At 46.1% G+C, this 19,369-nt stretch overlaps 1 protein-coding gene across 1 annotated transcript in view; it reads right to left on the bottom strand.

The window, feature by feature from the left end:
- GAB2 (GRB2 associated binding protein 2) overlaps nt 1-10,536 on the bottom strand; it is a gene marked incomplete at both ends in the record, with an annotated part of 168,907 nt that extends 158,371 nt beyond the window's left edge. Inside the window, one exon of the mRNA XM_080718109.1 lies at nt 10,462-10,536. Within this exon, the coding sequence (XP_080574235.1) occupies nt 10,462-10,536 (75 nt within the window). The remainder of the gene's footprint in view (nt 1-10,461) is intronic.
- Nucleotides 10,537-19,369: the final 8,833 nt, after the last annotated feature.

Raw genomic sequence — 19,369 nt, 5'->3', positions numbered from 1 at the left:
AAAGAGCCCATCCTGGAAAGAGCTTGTCACATGGGAGCACACACAGGGCACTAGCAAGAGGACCCACCAGCAGCCAGCTAGGTGCTGCCTACGCTGCTCCTTACCCCCCCCACCCCGTCCATCCCTGTCAGTCAGAACAGTTGGAGCCTAGATGCAAATGAAGACGGAGATGCAACTTACCCAAAAGTCTGGGATGCTTTGAAGGCAATCTTAAGAGGAAAATTTATAGCATTGAGTTCCCCTATGGCAAAGGGAGGACCAGATGGATTCCAAATAAACAACCTAATGATGCATCTCAAGGCAACAGAACGCAGGAACAAACTAACCCCAAAGCCAATAGAAGGCATGAAAGAATTAAAATTAGAGCAGAAATTAATGAAACTGTTTAAAAATACACAAAGACATCAATCAAAAAAAATTTTTTTTGAGAATATAAAGAAGGTTGACAAACCCTTAGTCAACCTAACCAAAAGAAAAGGGGGAATGAGCCAGTCATGGTACATACTTGTAATTTCAGTGCTTTGGAAGCTGAGACAGGAGGACTGCAGATTCAAGGTCGGCCTCAGAGACTTAGTGATACACTGTTTCCAACTAAAAAATAAAATAGGGCTGGGGTATAGCTTGGAGGTAGAATGTCCCTAGGTTCAATCCCTAGTACATCCCCCCCAAAAAAAATAAAAGAAAGTGAGAGAAAGGACTCAAATTAATAAAATACGAGATCAGGCCTGATAAAGTGAGATTACAGATTACACCTGTAATCTCAGTATTTGGGAAGCTGAGAAAGAAGAACTGTGGTTCACAACCAGCCTTAGCAACCTAGTGGGGCTCTCTACCACTTAGCAAGATCCTGTTTCTAATATAAAAAATATGGCTGGGGGGGTCTATCTTAGAGGTAGAAAGCCCCTGCACCCAATTCTCAGTAATACACACACACACACACACACACACACACACACACACACACACACAGCAAAGAAAATCTATATTCAAGCAAATCAGAAAACCTAGAAGAAATTGACAAATTTCTTGATACATATATAACCTAGTGGTCATTAAAAGCTATGTTTTTAAAAACTTTTATAATGAGGCAATATTTTGTGTGTGTGTGTGGTACTGGGGGTGGAATCCAGGGGCTTTTTTTTTTTTTACCTCCAGGCTACACTCCAAGATCTATTTTTTAATACTTTGTTTGGAAATGGGGTCTCACTAAGTTGCTGAGAGCCTCACTAAGTAGCTGAGGCTGGCTTCAAACCTGTGTGATCCTCCTGTCTCAGCCTCCCAAGTGCTGGGATTACAAGCGTGTGCCACCACGCCAGGCACATGCTTGTAATGTGCCTGGGTAATATTTTCAATTTCAGTATAAAAAGGGTGATACAGTCACTCTTATTCTGTAAAACATACAAACTGCATATGTATACAGAAAAATTAGATTAGGAAATACACTAAAATGCTAATACCTTGGTAGTAGTATTACAGGTGCTCTTTATAAGTATTGCTATTTTTATTATATATTTTTACAATAATATTATTATCTGAATGAATTTTTTTTGTTTTGTTTTGTTTTGGTTTTTGCGGGTCTGGGGATGGAACCCAGGGGCATTTGACCTCTGAGCTACACCCCCTGCCCTGTTTTTTATTCTTTATTTTGAAACCAGGTCTCACTGAGTTGCAGAGGGCCTCACTAAGTAGCTGAGGCTGTCTGCGAACCACAATCCTCCAGGTCTCAGCCTCCCGAATGCTGGGATTACAAGCGTGAGCCACCACACCTGGCTGTTGAATGAAATTTTAATTGTTACCAAAATTCTATTTTAATATCTCATCCCATGAAAGTTCCCCAAACCTGTTGCTAAAACAATCACACTTCTTATGCGTGTGTGGCACTGGGGATTGAACCCAAGGGAATTCTACCTGGGGCTGAGCTATACCCCCAGCCCTATTTTATTGTTTAATTTTAAAAAGGCATCTCATTAAATTGCATGGGCCCTCACTATGTTGCTGAGGCTGGCCACAAGGACCTGTGATCCTCCTGCCTCAGTCTCCCAAGTACTGGGATTACAAACGTGCACCACCACATCCGGCTACAGTCACACTTTCAATTCAACTCTAGCTCAAGCTTTGAGAGGAAATATAACCAACTCTTAAGTAGTATTTGTTTAATACTTAAAAGTCTACAAAATACTACTCAATCGATGACTTACTATCCTTCAGATACCAAGGAACAAACAACCCCATGCACTCTAGAAGCTACTGGTCCAGAGAGGAGCCCAAGCCAACAGTTACTGAGCAGTACCAACTCAGGAAATTAACATGGGAGAGTAATTTCCCATACTCATCCTGATGGGGAGGTTGCAGCAGAAGAGGCTGCCTGCCACAGGGTGACGCCTGAACTGAGTCCTAAGCGTGTGCAAGAAAGTGAGTGCAGACAGTGAAATGGCTCATTATCCGGCAAGTGAGATTGAAACACAGCTTTTCTAACACTGAACTCACCGACCCCATGAGATCAGTCCCTCCTGGGGCCCTACAGCACTGGTCTCTGCCAGCTGTGTGATCCGATTGCCTGGCTAATTATCATCAGGCCACTTCCCCAATAAGACTGTCTGTAAACACTGGGAATACCACGAACACAGCACACTCTACTCTCTGTCAACGACAGAACCTTCAGACAGACGTCTGACAGACTTTAACCTCAACACATGCTGGCTTCTGTTGTTTTTATCCATAAAAAGTTTATGTACATTTGACCTGTATTTAATTTTTTTTTCTGTACAAAGTCATATTGAAAGATCAAAGTAACAGGCTCATGTCTATAATTCTTCTAAGAAAATTAGCCTCGCCACTATATATATATAACTTAGCACTTTGCTTTGCTTTTCCAAGCCAGCAGAGCTCCAGTCATTCCTCCAAAGCAACCTAAGGAAAGACACTGTCTGCACAAGGAATCTTCCAAGTGAGCTGTGGTAACGGCTGAGGATGCCCACATGCTTCTGCTCACCAGTGTGGATGGACCATCAGAGGTGCCGCCTGCATGACATGCCAGGTCTGTATTGTATACGACAGTGAGTAGTTGGACGAAACACAGATGTCTAACAGAGAGACGTGTACATGTCCATTAGGTACAGTACATCCACTCAAATGATATTTTAATACTTAGGTACATGTCTAAGATTTTCTTTAAAGTCATCCAGTAAAGGGATACTTAAAGGGACAGATGAAAAATATGTACTGAAATCTTGATAATATTTGAAATCACGTGAATCTGTATTCATTATACCATTTTCTTTGTTTTTCTGTATGGTAAACTATTTTAATACTTAATAACTAGAAAAATATTATGTAAAGATAAATTAAAATATTCAGTGACAGTTTGTGGAAAAAAGCAGAATACAAAATGATACCTCATGTTGATTATAACCACGTAAAAAATAAATGTGCTACCAACTCAATAACAAATTCCCCTTAGCACCCACAGGGGTTTGTACATTCTTGAGGAAATAGCTCATTCCAGGTCTGGATCAGGAAATATACAAGATAAACCCGGAACACTGGAATACCATTAAAAAACCTATCAAAGATTAGCAACTGTAGCCAGGCATGGTGGCACACACTCTTAATCTGAACCTCAAAAAGTAAAACAAATATAATAGATTCAAACACAATGAAGAGGTTTAAATACCCGAGCTCTTAACAATACACAAACATGCCCCAACTGATCACTAAGAAACCCACTTACTACTCTGACAACTGGTAAAGAAGTACACATGAAACAAGCAAGCATGAAACTGTGAGGAAGGGCGGTATAATCAATAAATGTCAACGACTCTGAAAGTACCTTGCTTAGAGCTGGTTCCTCACAAATGGCACCACGCCCGCACCAGGCTTAAGCGAGATGCTCAAGTTCTGGTGGAAAGCGCTCCTAATCTAGCAAAGAGAAACTAACAGAAGCACAGAGTGAGAATGCCAAACCAGGAGTGAACAAAGAACCCTGTAAGCAAGCCCAGGAGAGAGCTCCTGCTGGAGGGCCGCAGGGAGGGGCGCTGGCGCTGAGCTGAGTGTGAAGGGTCACCACTTCTGGGAAGTCTTTGCTTTTTGTGTGTGTGTGTGTGTGTGGTACTGGGGATGGAACCCAGGGGCATTCTTCCTCCGAACTACACCCCCCAGCCCTATTTTTTATCCTCTATTGTGAAACACGGTCTCACTGAGTTGCAAAGAGCTCACTAAGTAGTTGAAGTTGTTGGCAAATCGGGCTCCTCCTGTCTCAGCCTCCCAAATGCTGGGATTACAAGCATTGGGATACACTCTTGTAATCCCAGTACGTGGGAGGCTGAGGCCGGAGGAGGATTGTGGTTCACGGCCAGCCTCAGTTACTTAGTGAGGCTCTCTGCAACTTAGTGAGATCCTGTTTCAAAATAAAGAATAAAATAGGGCTGAGGGTGTCTCTTGGAGGTAGAATGCCCCTGAGTTCAATCCCCAGTACCACACACACACACACACACACACACACACACACAGAGCAGACTCCAGAAGTTCACAGATTGTGTGTGTGTGTGTGTGTGTGTGTGTGTGTGTGTGTGTATGTGTGTGTTGGGGAATGAACCCAGAGATGTTCTACCTCTAAGCTATACCCCTAGCTCATTTTATTTTTTGTTTATTTATTTATTTTTGTGGGTCTGGGGATGGAACCCAGGGGCATTCCACCTCTGAGCTACACCACCTGCCCTATTTTTTATTCTTTATTTTGAAATAGGGTCTCACTGAGTTGCAGAGGGCCTCACTAAGTAGCTGAGGCTGTCCGCGAACCACGATCCTCCAGTCTCAGCCTCCCGAATGCTGGGATTACAAGCGTGCGCCACCATTCCGTGCTCTTATTTTTTATTATTGAAACAGGGTCTAAGTTGCTGAGGGTCTTACTAAATTGCTGCGGCTGTCCTCAAACCTGTGATCCTCCTGTCTAGCGGTGAAGAGATTACTTAGAATGAGAGATGAAAAAACATCCTCTGTCCAATCAGAGGATCACAGACTCAAGCACAGCCTCAGCAACCAAATAAAACTCTGTTTCGAAACAAAAAATATACCTAGCAGCACAATTCGCAGTAGCCAAAATATGGAACCAACCTAGGTCTCCATCAACAGATGAATGGATTGCAAAATTATGGGAAATACACACAGTGGAATTCTACTCAGCTATGAAGAATAAAATCATGTCATTCACAAGAAGATGGGAAGACCTGGAGAACATTATGTTAAGTGAGATCAGCCAAGCACAGAAAGAGAAGGGATATATGTTCTCTCTAATATGCCCCAAACTAGGAAGTATTAGGGATACCAGGGGGACTCCAGATAATGGAGGGGAAACCTCAGCAAAGCTAGAATGGAAGGATAGGAGACGAAGAAGGCTGAGGCTGATAAATGGAGGAGCTACATTCGAATATGTGTAGAAGTATGAATGTAGCATGGTCAACCTGGACACTTATTGTTGGGAGGGGGAAAGGGAAAGGGGGGAGGGGGGTGAGAGGGCACCAAGCACAGTCTAAATGTATGCCATTTTCAGTTTGATCCCCATAAAAAAATATAAAAGGGCTGGGGATATAGCTCAGAAGCAGAATGCCCTTATGTTCAATCCCCAGTAAAACACACACACACACACACACACACACACACACACACACACACAATCATCTGAATTTAGTGACCTAGGTGTTACCACTGGAGCCTTTGTGAGAATAGTTTTTAATGAATGACATAGTAGGTTTGGATTGAAGCAGATTGAGAAGGTAGGAGAGATGAAAATAGTACAAACAACCATTAACAAGTTTATCCCTAAAGAAAAGGAGAAAGCAAGGTGAGTAGGAGGGTCTGTGATACAAAGGGATAATTCTGTTAAAAAATAATTATGCAAGCCGGGCATGGTGGCACACGCTTGTAATCCCAGCATTTGGGAGGCTGAGATGGGAGGATCACGGTTCGCAGACAACCTCAGCTACCTTAGTGAGGCCCTTTGCAACTCAATGAGACCCTGTTTCAAAATAAAAAGCATAAAAATAGTGCTGGGAGTATAGCTCGGAGGTAGAATGTCCCTGTGTTCCATCCCCAGTACCGAAAAAAAAAAAAAAATATGCTGCCCACTCCTTAAAAAAGAGCCCTATAAAAGAAGAGCCCGGCCAGGCATGGTGGCACATGCCTATAATCTCTGTACTTGGAAGACTGAGACAGATGACAGATTAGAGGACAGCCTCCTCAAGTGGTGAGACTCTCATTAACCTAGAGACCCTATTTCCAAATAAGAAATAAAATAGGGATGGGGTGTAGTTCAAAGGCAGAGTGCCTTTGAGCTCAATCCCCGGTAACACAATAAATCAATGAATAAATAAATACATAAATAAAAAGCCGGGCGTGGTGGCGCATACTTGTAATCCCCACGCTTGGGAGGCGGAGACAGGAGGATCGTGCAGGTTCGAATCCAGCTGCACTGGCTTAAGAGACCCTGTTTCCAAATAAATAAAAAAATATAAAAGTAGGTCTGGGAGTGTAGCCCAGAGGTAGAAGAGCTTCCAGGCACCCCAGTACCACCAAAAAAAAAAAAAAAGACAAAACAAAACAAAAAACATAAATAAAGAGCCCTGCACTCCCAAAGGAGCACACTCTCTCTCATTCTTAGGTGGCCACATTCTCCCTTGAATGTGTATTTCTTACTTTCCTAAATATGCATCTGATATGTCTCAAGAGCTATGCTAAAATAATAATAACTTAGTTAAGCTTAAAAGTTAATGGAGCCGGGCGTGGTGGCGCATGCTTGTCATCGCCGCGCTTGGGAAGTGGAGACAGGAGGATCCCGCAGGTTTGTAGCCAGCCTCGCTGGCTTAAGAGACCCTGTTTCTAAATAAAAATATAAAATAGGTCTGGGAGTGTAGCCCGGAAGTAGAAAGCCCTGGGTTCCATCCCCAGTACCACCAAAAAAAAGTTAATGGAGCTGGTGGTGGTGACACATGCTTGTAATCCCAGTACTTGGGAGGCTGAGACAGGAGGATCACAATTCAGAGCCAGCCTCAGGTACTTAGGCCCTCTGCAGCTTAGTGAAACCTTGTTTCAAAATAAAGAATAAAGCTGGGTGTGGTGGCGCACACTTGTAATCCCCGCACTTGGGAGGCAGAGACAAGGAGGATCGCGCAGGTTCGAAGCCAGCCACGCGCGCTGGCTTAGGAGACCCTGTTTCCAAATAAAAATGTAAAAATAGGTCTGGGAGTGTAGCCCGGAGGTTAGAAGGGCTTCCAGGAACCCCAGTACCACAAAAAAAAAAAAAAAAAAGAATAAAAAATGGGCTGGGGGTACCCAGGGTAAATTATCTGAGCAGGGAGGAGAGATTATGACCCTAAATAGAGGTAGCAGCTTAGCTCAGGTAGAAAGGGGAGTGTAATCTACTCTTAAGAAGAGGTAAAAAGGAAAGGAGTCATTTAAATACAGGTAAACTTGGAAATTTGGATGCATTATATAGCCATAGCCAAAGGCTATTCTCTGATCAGGTCAATTTTCTTTGTGAAGGAGAAGGCAAGGTCATCTTAGACTGAAGGAATGGATGAGCTTTTATTCCCGGAACCAAATTCAGTACCTGGAATACATATATTTCTCAAACGTTTAAATAAATGAAATAAAAATAAATTCCTATTTCCTTTATGCAGGTGTTCATTAGAACCAATACACAACTTTCTTTGAACTAGCCACTAGGGGGCAGTGCCTCAACCAATCTTCCTTTTCCCCTATATCTTTTAACACGTGGAAATTAATTAAAAAATTACAATACAGTGTATGTTGCAAAATGCTTTTCCCTAAGAAAATTATGCTTAGGCCTTGCCTACATGTACATATGTGTGCTCAGGCACACGTGATCACAAATGACACACACACACACACAAACCCTCAGCTGTGTGTGTGTGTATGTGTGTGTGTGTGTGTGTGTGTGTGTGTGTGTGTGTGTGTTGTTTCTTCTCCGAATCCCCAATGTAACCACATGATACCTCAAGGACATTGCTTAGCATTTTCTAGTACTTCTTTAGTAATTTCTCCAGGCCATACAGCAAATTCCCAAGAGACTCTTTTATATCTTTTTATGATTAACTAATTAGAAAAGGATGATAAGAAAGAAAATCCCTAAAAAATGAATCTTTGAGAACATTTGCATAGCTTCTCCAAATTCTTCTTCCCTACACTTATCCCTCTCCCCATATGAAATGGGAAGTAAGTTTTTAAAAAGTTTTAAATAATTGCAAGGTGCTTCATAAACTTCTCCCTCCACCCCTTCTATCAGATGCTGAAGGTATTCTTTTGGGTACTGGGGATGTGGGGATTGAACCCAGGGGCATCTCTCTATCTTTGAGCTATAGCCCCAGCCCTATTTATATTTTGAAACAAGGTCTCACTAAGCCGCTGAGGCTGGCCTTGAATCTGTGATCCTTCCATCTTAGTCTCCCCAGGGGATTACAGGCATGCTTGATGGTGCCCATTTCTCACTGTATTCTTATGATAAAAATTTGTCAGTCTACAACGTGATATGCCCATATGTCTACCAGAGGCAGCAGCTATTTGGCTACGGTAAGTATTTAGCAATGGGGCTGGGAATACTTCTTTCCAAGTCTGGTTCTAATGAATTTGGGTCTCCAACAAAGTGAGGGAACTGGCAGAGTTATAATTTACAATAAGAGTTAAGAAATTTAAAGGTTGCCTACTGACCCAGAAGTTCAGGGTTGCACAGATTGGCTGTTTAAACTGGGGAACCTAAACTTCACAGTGGGAAAGCCGTCTAGTTATATCAGCTGAACACATTCCAGCCTAGCTTAAGAAAAGCTGTTGCTAGTTTAGTCAGATGCCTTAATGACTGGAGGCAGAAGGAAGACAGGAAAGAGAGAGCTAAGGTCATCATCTGACTCTAAGGGGGTCAAGAGGTTCAAAGGTGCTTGAGACAAAAACCTCCAAACTTGGTTGTTTTGAGCTAAAGTTGTTCTCCAGCAAAAATACCTAAGAAATGGGTCACAGAGCCTGGGTAGTAGAGTTGAAGTAGACATCAGTCAAATGTAGATACAGTGTCAATTTCTTTACAAGTTGTTTCAGAAACAAAGTTTCAAGGTTCTCTACGGTAGTGTTCTAATTTGAGAATTAAGGCTCACATTTTTTTTTTTACTGGACACTCTATTCCACTAGCTGGTATGATATCTACTTTTATAGATACTTTTTAAAAGGTCTTTGAGACAAAGTTTTTTTAAAAAAAATTATAAAAATGTTAATAGACTCCTTCATCCTAATAAGGAAATTCAATTTTCCTAATGAACGGATCCAACGCTGAACAAGAAAAAGGTTCTTAGTAATTACAATAGCTTGGCTACATCAACACTCCAGAAAGTGAGTTTTAAAACTGAGATAAACACTTCACTGTCTCACCCTTACTACATGTTAAAATCCAAGCCCACTTTTAAAAGTCATGTACTTAAATCCTTAGATTTTTTTTCTCAGCAAACGATCTAGTTGATTTCATTGACACAAACACGCCTCAAAAAAAAAAAAAAAATACTTCCTTTGAAAAACAGAATGTCACTTCCTCAGTCCAGAGGCCAGAAGTCCCTAGATTCTGATCTGGAGAGTGAAGACAGGAAACTCTGGTAAGCCTCTGTCCCCCGGCCCGCGTGCGGCTGACAGAGGCAGGCTGTTGCTGTTTGGGGAGCTGGGGATGCTCTGCAGCTGGAAGGCCAGGGCTGGCTTCCAGGCAGTGGGAGCGATCCCCGGAGTCCCGCACCACAAGGCCCCGTCGCAAGGGCATTTCGTGGGAAATGAAAAAGGAGAAGATGGGAGACCCTGTGTTTTTTAGCAACCTGACCTGAGCATTTCCAAACTCCCAGGGTTACCCAGGGCGGATGTCAGCCACCTCTCAGTACAGGGACCGTGTTGCACTTTGACCTCAGCAGGAGAGGCACCCCCGGCGTGTGTGTGTGTGTGTGTGTGTGTGTGTGTGTGTGTGTGTGTGTGTGTGCGTGCGCGCGCGCGCTGGGGGCCCTCGCCGCTCAGCACCCTCCGGGGCCACCTTCCCCGATGCTGCAGCCTGTCACCTAGAAGGGCGAGGCCGTCCCAGCCATTTCGGTAAACACTGTCGCTCAGCACCACCTGGCCACCGAAACCCCCGCCCTCTGCGGACCCCAGGCCGGAGGGGGCTGCACCACGCGAACCCCGGGCCACCGGGAGCGGACCAAACTGCAGTGTCACCGTCGTGGGGCCGGGGAGGGGACGACACCCAGACACAGGCAGAGGACAGGGACAAACAAATGAGTCACTTGGCGCCGGGGCTGGAGGGGCGGCGCCCGGTGGGGCCGAGCCCCCCGCCCCGACGGCGGCCGCGGAGTTGGCGCCCGCGCCCCGCCGAGGCGCCGCCCCCGCCGCGCACCTGTGCCCCGAGCAGGTGCCGCCCGCCGCGCCCGCACTCACATAGCGCCGCAACTTCTTCTCGGGGGGCGACTTCCTCAGCCAGCCCGTGCACACCACGTCGCCGCCGCTGCTCATGTCGCCGACTGGAGCCCGCGCCGGGTCGCGCGGACAAGGGCGCGGAGGGAGGAGGAGGAGGAGGAGGAGGAGGGAGGAGGAGGGAGGAGGATGGACCAGGAGGAGGTGGATGGAGAAGAAGGAGGAGGATAAGGGTGAGAGGAGGAGGAGGAGGAGGAGGAGGAGGAGGAGGAGGAGGAGGAGGAGGAGGAGGAGGAGGAGGAGGAGGAGGAGGAGGAGGAGGAGGAGGCCGCAGCCCCGGGGAGGACGCGGCGCGCGCCCGCCCCTGCGCGCCCCCGAGCCCGCGCACGCGCCGCCCTGCAGGAAGGCCGGGAAGGCCGGGCTCGCCACGCCCGCCGCGCCGCCGCGCCCCCTGGCTCCTGCGTTTTCCTGCAGCCTCGGGCGGCGGTGGGGGAGGCCGGGCCCCGCGGGCTGCGCTGCGCTGGGGGGCGAGAAGGGGCGAGGCTGCGCACCCCCGAGCGCGCACTGAGGTTTCAGGGAGGGTCGTCTTGGGAGGGAGCCGGGGGCTGCTCCGGTTTGCTATCCATTCCCAGAGTTTCAGGTTTCAGCAGGTCAGGCTCCGGCTGAAATGAGTGGCCTGCTTCCCTGTAAGTTTGGTTAACTCTCACGCCCCCCTCGGCGGGAGCAGGAACGGAGGATACGGACCTGCTCCGCGCCGGGAGTGTGCGCATCCACGGGTTGCATGGTTGTCTTCACACATCGCGGATCGGGCCGCCAGTGTTATTCCCATTTTACAGACAGCCTAAGGCACCTGAGCGCGAATGGTGTGGAGCCAGGCTCCTAAATTCAAGGTGTGCAGGGAGGGGATGGGGCCCTGTTCTTTACAAAGTGGGGAATTGCTTTAATGTCTGCAGACCGACTGGGGAGCCTCTTATTGCCAGGAAACAAAGTCCAGCTGGCTCCTTCCCATCCTGCCTCTGGGAAAACAGACTCCAGAAGATGAAAATCTGTATGATTTGCAGAGTCGAGAAAGCAAAAAGTAGTCGATATATTTCATGTGAGTTGGAAGGCAAGGTTGTGTAGAAGAAGAAATTGAGGTCAGAATTCCAATTCAGGTACACCTGCTAGGAGACCTCTCCTATGTAAATTGAGATATCATGATACCTTTTTCACGGCCTTGTGGTGAGCTGTATCTGAAATATAGTATGAGAAAGAGATCTTTTAAACTCACAAAGTGCCTTTATAAGCAGTATTAAAATGTTGGTCCTCTCTGGGGATGTAGATCAGAGATAGAGCTCTTGCCTAGCATGTGTGAGGTCCTGGATTTGATCCCCAGTAAAACTAAACTAAACTAAAACGTAGGTCCTCCTCTACTCAGGAGATAGCAACCTATTTTAACCATATTGAGAACTATGCTGTGCTGCAGTCAGATGAATTGAAGAACAGGCATCTTCCGCTGCCCCATGTAAACTGAGACTAAGGCTATTTTGCCCATTTCTCTGCCTCTGTGGAACTAAAGTATCCCACCCCCCTCTCTCTCTTTCTCACTAGAGGCTGAACCTAGGGGCATTCTACCTCTGAACTACACCCCCAGCCTGTTTTATTTTGAAACAGGGTCTCACTAAGTTGCTGAGGGCCTCACTAAATAGCTGAGACTGGTCTTGAACCTGCAGTCCTTCAGTCTAGCTTCCCAAGTCCTGGGATTACAGGCCTGAGCCACCACGCAGGACTCCAATCCGCTTCTAAAAGTGAATCCCATCCCCTCCCCTCCCCTGTACTTCACTTCTCCAGGCACTCTGGGAGGTAGAAAGATCAGCTGCTCTGGAACCCACATTTCCCAGACCTCCAATGTCCAGCAGGCCGCTGGATAGAATGCAATGCCAGAACTCTTACGTTGTAACTGGAACCAGAGTTTCCTTGACCTTCTAATGTTAGGATCCTCCACACACACACAAAGGCACAAAGGACCACCACCAGAATTTTGGCTGTTTTTAACTTTTGGCTTCAAGTTCCTTAAACTCCCTTAAGACATAAACATCAAAATACTTAGTCTGCCAAATCAATAGGAGGCGGTGACTCCCAACCAAAATAAAGCAATCCTGACTCCATTCATATCTGAGTCATGGTGCCAAGTCTCCAGAATTGCAGCCTGAGAAATCTGCATAGTTTGGCTGCAGCTGAGGCTTGTGATGGAAGTAAGATAGACATACCCCATCTCTCCTTAGAAGAGTAGTCTTTTTTTTTTTTTTTTTTTTTTTTTTTTTTTTACATGTCCTCTAAGTTATAGGATTCAGTTGGGGTTCAGTCACATTCTACCAGAAACTCTTTAGGATCTGATTGTATTTGGTAATAGACCATGTGTGGTTATTTCTAATTCCACATCAAAACAGAAGTTTGATGTTTTGTGACCAATGATAGGAGGGGCCTTGAAATACAGTGGTTATGGAGTCTGGGCTTCTGCAAATCTGAGCACCCACTCCCATCCTTTCTCAAAGGTTAGAGAAAGGGGCTCTTCTCAGTACTCTCCTGCCCCCCTCCTGCAACTCCCATGGGCCTTTTCTGATCCCTATGCACACAGGAATCTGGGCTGCTGCTAGGTCCCTGGCTGCAGGCTGGAGAGGCGTGCCAGGCCTGGAAACAGCCCTTGGACAGAACGTTCCTGTCTGGACCTTTAGTAAGCCCTCTCCACTCCCTGCTGGCTTTTTTTTTTTTTTTTTTTTTTTTTTTTTTTTTTTTTTTAATTTTCCTCCCTGGAAAAATGGAAAACAAATTATGTGAGTGATTTATTTACATGAAAGTGGGCGCCATCTATCGGAAACAGCTGGGGTGACAGCCCTCCTCCCTACCCAGTAAGGACACGCATCACTAGCCTATAATTTAGGCAATTTTGATTAAAGACCACTGGTATTTCCTGGGGGAATTAATGACCATCTCCAAGAGCGCTTCGGGCCGTTAATTCTATATTCTCATTAGATTCCCAGGAAATGACCATCTTAGGAGGAGGGCGCATGGCGGAGATTAGACAAACATAGTACACCTGGGCGGAGAGCAGGGCCACCACTTTGCTCCCCTCCCAGTTCTCTCTCCCCTTTCTCACAAAGCCCGGTGTCTAAAGGGTGCAGCGTGCGTGGCTTTGCATGTCGTCAGTGGCAGCCCGCACCCGCATCCGTGCCTGTCTCAGAGTGGAGGATCTGTGGCCAGCGGCAGGTGCATGGCTGGTGGAAGGCTCTCAGGAACCGGGCCGGGAGGGCTGGAGAGAGCTGTCCTCGCTGCACACCAGGCTGGAGTGATTAATGTCACCCACGCCAGGCCTGACGTCAGGGTTCAGACGGGGGTGGGGATGGTGTTTCTGTCCTAGCCCTTCTGCCTTGTCTCCCCTTCGGTTTAGTTGACAAGTTAATTTCAGAGCTGACCGCTGCTTTCCAGAGTCAGTGCGACCAGCTGAGCCACCTCCGCGGAGACTCTCGGGACACTGGCAAACTGAGGCGTGTGTGCCTCCTGGAGGATTTGAGCGCCCTTTGTTTCCTCCATCGAATTACCCTTTGACTTACTCAAGTCAACTCTTGGCACCTGGCTGATGAGTAGGTCTGAAAGCTGACTTGGAGTATGGTAGAGGACCTCATTGAGTTCCTCCTTTTCTGTGGCTGCAAATAGTCTGAGTTAAGGCCGGGCGTGGTGGCGCACGCTTGTAATCCCCGCGCTTGGGAGGCTGAGACAGGAGGATCGCACAGGTTCGAAGCCAGCCTCAGCTACTTAGTGAAGCTCTCAGCAACTTAGTGAGACCTTGTTTCCAAATAATAGGTCTGGGCGCCGGGCGCCGGGCGTGGTGGTGCACGCTTGTAATCCCAGCATTTGGGAGGCTGAAACTGGAGGATCGTGGTTCACGGACAGCCTCAGCCACTTAGTGAGGCCCTCCACAACTTAGTGAGACCCTGTTTCAAAATAAAGAATAAAAATAGGGCAGGGGCTGTGGCTCGGAGATCAAATGCCTCTAGGTTTCATCCCCAGACCCACACACACACAAAAAAAAATAGGTCGCTGGGTGTGGTGGCGCACGCTTGTAATCCCCGCGCTTGGGAGGCGGAGACAGGAGGATCGCGCAGGTTCGAAGCCAGCCCCGCGTTGTCTTAGGAGACCCTGTTTCCAAAATAAAAATGTAAAAATAGGTCTGGGAGTGTAGCCCGGAGGTAGAAGGGCTTCCAGGAACCCCAGTACCACCAAAAAAAAAAAAAATAGGTCTGGGAGTATAGCTGGGAGGTAGAAAAGCCCCTGGGTTCCACCCTCAGTAACACACACACACACACACACACACACACACACACACACACACAATAGTCTGAGTTAAATCTATACCACTCTGAGTGGGAGACAACTTGTAAATAAACTTCCTTAAAAAGTTTGAGGAAATCCGCTCTCCCAGTTTCTCCTTAGTGAATAATGAGAGCTAGAGCTAATTGCTTTGTGGCAGTTCGGCTCCTGGGACTTGGCTGTGGTCACTGGTGAGGACAGGAACATCACTGCTGCACAGATCCTGCTGCAACTCAGTTGTCGTGCTCTCCCAAGAACAGCCTGCCGAGGGCCGTGGGACACAGGACTCCACACCACGCTGCACGCTGCTCCCTTACTTGCTCCATGGAGAGAACTCCTGGCTCAGATTAGACCTTAAACAGATCCCAAGACGTTTTATGTGGGTGTGATGGTGCATGCCTGTAATCCCAGTTCCTGGGAGGCTGAGACAGGAGGATGGCAGGTTCCTGGAGGATGGCAGGTTCTAGCCTTAGCAAGGCTGGCAGCAACTTACGGTTGCCTTGTTTCCAAATTAAAAAAAAAAAAAATAGGGCTGGGGATGTAGCTCATAGGGAGAATGCTCCTGAGCTCAACCCCAAGTATCACCAAAAGCAAAATGACAACTTTAAAGAGCCTCTAGCTGGGCATGATGGCACGTGACTGTAAACCCAAGCACTTGGGAGGCTGAGATAAGAGCGTCACAGATGTGAGACCTCGGCACTGTAGTTAGACTCTCAGCAACCTAGCAAGACCCTGTTTCCAAATTAAAAATGGAAAGGGCTGGGGGTGTTGCTCAGAGATAGAATGCCCCTGGGTTGGATCTCCAGAAAAACAATACCACTTTCCCCTAAGTTTCCATGCTTTATGTTTATTGATCAGGGAACAGTGAGCTCCTTGAGGCAGGACTGTGTCTTCCTGTTTGGTATACATCAGGGGGCCAAACACAGTACAGATAATTATCATTACATGTTTGTGAGAACAAAGAAATCAGCCCATAAGCCGGGCGTGGTGGCGCACGCTTGTAATCCCCGCGCTTGGGAGGCAGAGACAGGAGGATCGCGCAGGTCTGAAGCCAGCCGTGCGCGCACTGGCTTAGGAGACCCTGTTTCCAAATAAAAATGTAAAAATAGGTCTGGGAGTGTAGCCCGGAGGTAGAAGGGCTTCCAGGAACCCCAGTACCACCAAAAAAAAAAAAAAAAAAAAAAGAAATCAGCCCATAAAAGATGACAGGTAGGAGTCTGGCCTAATGGTGTATGTTTGTAACCTAGAACTTGAGAGACTGAGACAGGAGAATCACATGTTTGAGGCCAGCCTCAGTGATTTAGTGAGACCCTCAGCAACTTAGCCAAACCCTATTTCAAAAAAGTAAAAAATAAAGAGGGTCTTGACAGGTGTGGTGGTGCACACTTGTAATCCCAGCATTTTGGGAGGCTAAGACAGGAGGATCATGGTTTGCGGAGAGCCTCAGCTACTAAGTGAGGCCCTTTGCAACTCATCGAGACCCTGTTTCAAAAATAAAGAATAAAAAAATAGGCTTGGGGGTGTAGCTCTGAGGTAGAATGTCCCTGAGTTCCATCCCCAGTACCGCAAAAATAATAAATAAATAAATAGCTGGGCGTGGTGGCGCACGCTTGTAATCCCCGCGCTTGGGAGGCAGAGACAGGAGGATCGCGCAGGTTCGAAGCCAGCCTCGTGTGCTGGCTTAGGAGACCCTGTTTCCAAATATAAAATGTAAAAATAGGTCTGGGAGTGTAGCCCGGAGGTAGAAGGGCTTCCAGGAACCCCAGTACCACCAAAAAATAATAAATAATAAATAAATAAATAAATAAATAAATAGGGTTGGGGGCTGTAGTTCAGAGGTGGAATGCCCCTGTATTCAATCCTCAATACATACAAAAAAAAAAAAAAAAGGGCAGTGGGAGTTGTGACAACTGTAGCATCCAGAACTTGAGCCATCCACACCAAAGAACTGTGTCTATGAAGGTTCTTAATGCAACTGGAGGGCACCCACCACAGCCACTGACCCAGCGGGAAGGGCAGAGCAGGTAGCGGGAATCCAGTATGCTTCTACTCTTTGAAGATGGCCGTGAGGCTTGGGGAGTTTCTGAAGCGTGGCCTCCTCTGCCTTTTGCCTTCTACTCCAAGGCTTTGAAGAGCTGACTGTTAACCCTTGGTTTCCAAACCCTGGCACTGTGGCTCAGACTCCTGAGGGCCTGAGAATTGAATCTCATGGTGGTTACTCTCACCTCTGGCTTCACTGTGATGGTCCTGCAGTGGCTCCAGCAAAGACTCCCTTATGTCCAGACACAATACCAGCAAATCCAAGAAATCATGTCCCCGAACTCGAAGTGGTTTCACCCAACAAATAATCCAGTGTTCCGCTTCCTCTTGTGCCAGCATCATGCAGGGTGGCTGTGCAGAGTTGCTAGCCCTTGTTCTGCAAGGGGTCCAGAGGCCTCCAGTGATCAACTCATCTGACTTCGTATTTCTACCAAAGTTACCCGAGACAATGCCTGATCCATAGTTAGTTAGGTGTGTTAAATGGTTAAAAACTCTGGTGGTGGTGGTAGCTTGGTTAATAGTGTGTGCCGATTTTGTGGTGTAAATACTCCTCCAGCCCAACTCCAGCCCAACTTCAAGCTATCTATTTTTTTTACTTCAAGCTTTTTTTACTTCAAGCTATTTTTTTTTACTTCAAGCTATTTTTAAAATTATTATTATTATTATTGTTGTTTGAACCTTTGAACCCAGGGGCATTCTACCTCTAAGGGACATCTCCCAGCCTTATTTTTACTTTGAAACAGGGTCTCACTAGGTTGATGAGAGTCTTAACCACTTGCTTAGGCTGTCCTCAAATCTGCAATCCTCCTGTCTCAGCCTCCCAAGTACTGAAATTACAGGTGTGCACCACCATGCCCAGCTTTCAAACTACCTATTTAATAACACTCTATATAGAGTCCAGAGACTTGCAGCAATACCCTGTTATTTTGTATTTCCAATATAAAGATACAATAGATGTAAATAATGTCAACAGCAGATCTGGGTGTGGTGGCGCTTGCTTGTAATCCCAGTACTTGGGAGGCTGAGACAGGAGGATAGCGGTTCATGGCCAGCTTCAGCTACTTAGTGAGGCCCTCCAAAATTTAGTGAGACCCTGTTTCAAAATTCAAAATAAAAAATACGGCTGGGGGCGTAGCTTGGAGGTAGAATGCCCCTGGGTTCCATCCCTAGTATTGAAAAAAAAAAAATGCCAGTTGTGGTGGCACATGCTTGTAATTTGTAATCCCAGTACTTGGGAGGCTGAGACAGGAGGATCACAGGTTTGAAGCCAGCTTTGACAATTTAGCAAGGCTCTCAACAACTTAATGAGACACTGTTTCCAAATAAATAAAATTGGGCTGGTGTTTTATCTCAGAGGTAGAATGCCTCTAACTCAATCTTCCATGCCATGGGGGGGGGTAGGGTTGGGAATGTGTGTCTCTGATGTAGAATATCCCCTCGGCTCAATGTCTAGTACCAAAAAATTATATATAGTATATAAATATAATATTTATTTTATACATATTATACAAATTATATAAATTGTATGTTTTATAAAAATATATAAATATAATAGATATATGTAGAGAGTGTTACTGTAAATTTTGTATAGAAGTTTTAATGTCAGTACCTAGTTTCTTTCATTTTTTTTTGTAGCACTGGGGATGGAACCCATGGGCCTTCAACCTCCAGGCTATAAATCCGCAGACCTATTTTACTTTTACTTTTATTTTTGTTTTTATTTTATTAGACAGGGTCTAAGTTGCTGAGGCTGGTTTTGAACCTGCAATCTGCCTGTGTCAACTTCCCAAGTGCTGGTATTACCAGCATGCACCACCACACCCGGCTTCATGTTTTCAATTCTCTTAAGGTATACACCTTGGAGTGGAATTACTGGGTCATATGGTGACTCTGTTTGACTGACTAAGGAATTACTGAACTGTTTTTCACAGTGACTGCACCATTTTACATTTCTACCAGTAATGTATGAGGGTTCCAATCTGTCCACATAGTCTCCAATACTTATTTTCCATTTTTATTATCATTTAATTTTAATAATGTTATATTTTGGGTGTACTAGGGATTGAACCCAGGTATGGTTGAGCTATATCACCAGAACTATTTATCTTTTATTTTGAAACAGGGTCTTCCTAAATTACGGCGTGCTGGCCTTGAACCTGCAATCTTCCTGTCTCAGCTTCCCAAGTACGGGCATTACAGGTGTTTACCACCGCACCTGGGTAAATAACGTCATTTCTTAACAAACAGCTTGTAAAATACTTCACAACTGAAGTATGCACCCTCACAGACCCACTGGAGCCAGCTCCAGCGTGCCACTGCCTATGCCTAACCAATTCCCACCACCTTCTCTCTAGTCGGTGCCTGTTTTGGCAGACAAGAGTAATATTTGACAGATTTAAAACTCCTTCCACCCTTTTTACAGAAACCTGTACAAAAGTTGTTGGGCTCCTGCTCTTTGGGAATGAAGATGATTTCTGACTGCTGGGGAGACAGAGTTTTCAGCTCCCACCAAACAGTCCAGGCAGAACAGGGTGTCTCCCTCCTC

Source organism: Muscardinus avellanarius (assembly GCF_963383645.1).
Source record: "Muscardinus avellanarius genome assembly, chromosome: 1".
NCBI classification, from domain to species: domain Eukaryota; kingdom Metazoa; phylum Chordata; class Mammalia; order Rodentia; family Gliridae; genus Muscardinus; species Muscardinus avellanarius.
This window is presented reverse-complemented; position numbering and strand designations above follow the sequence as displayed.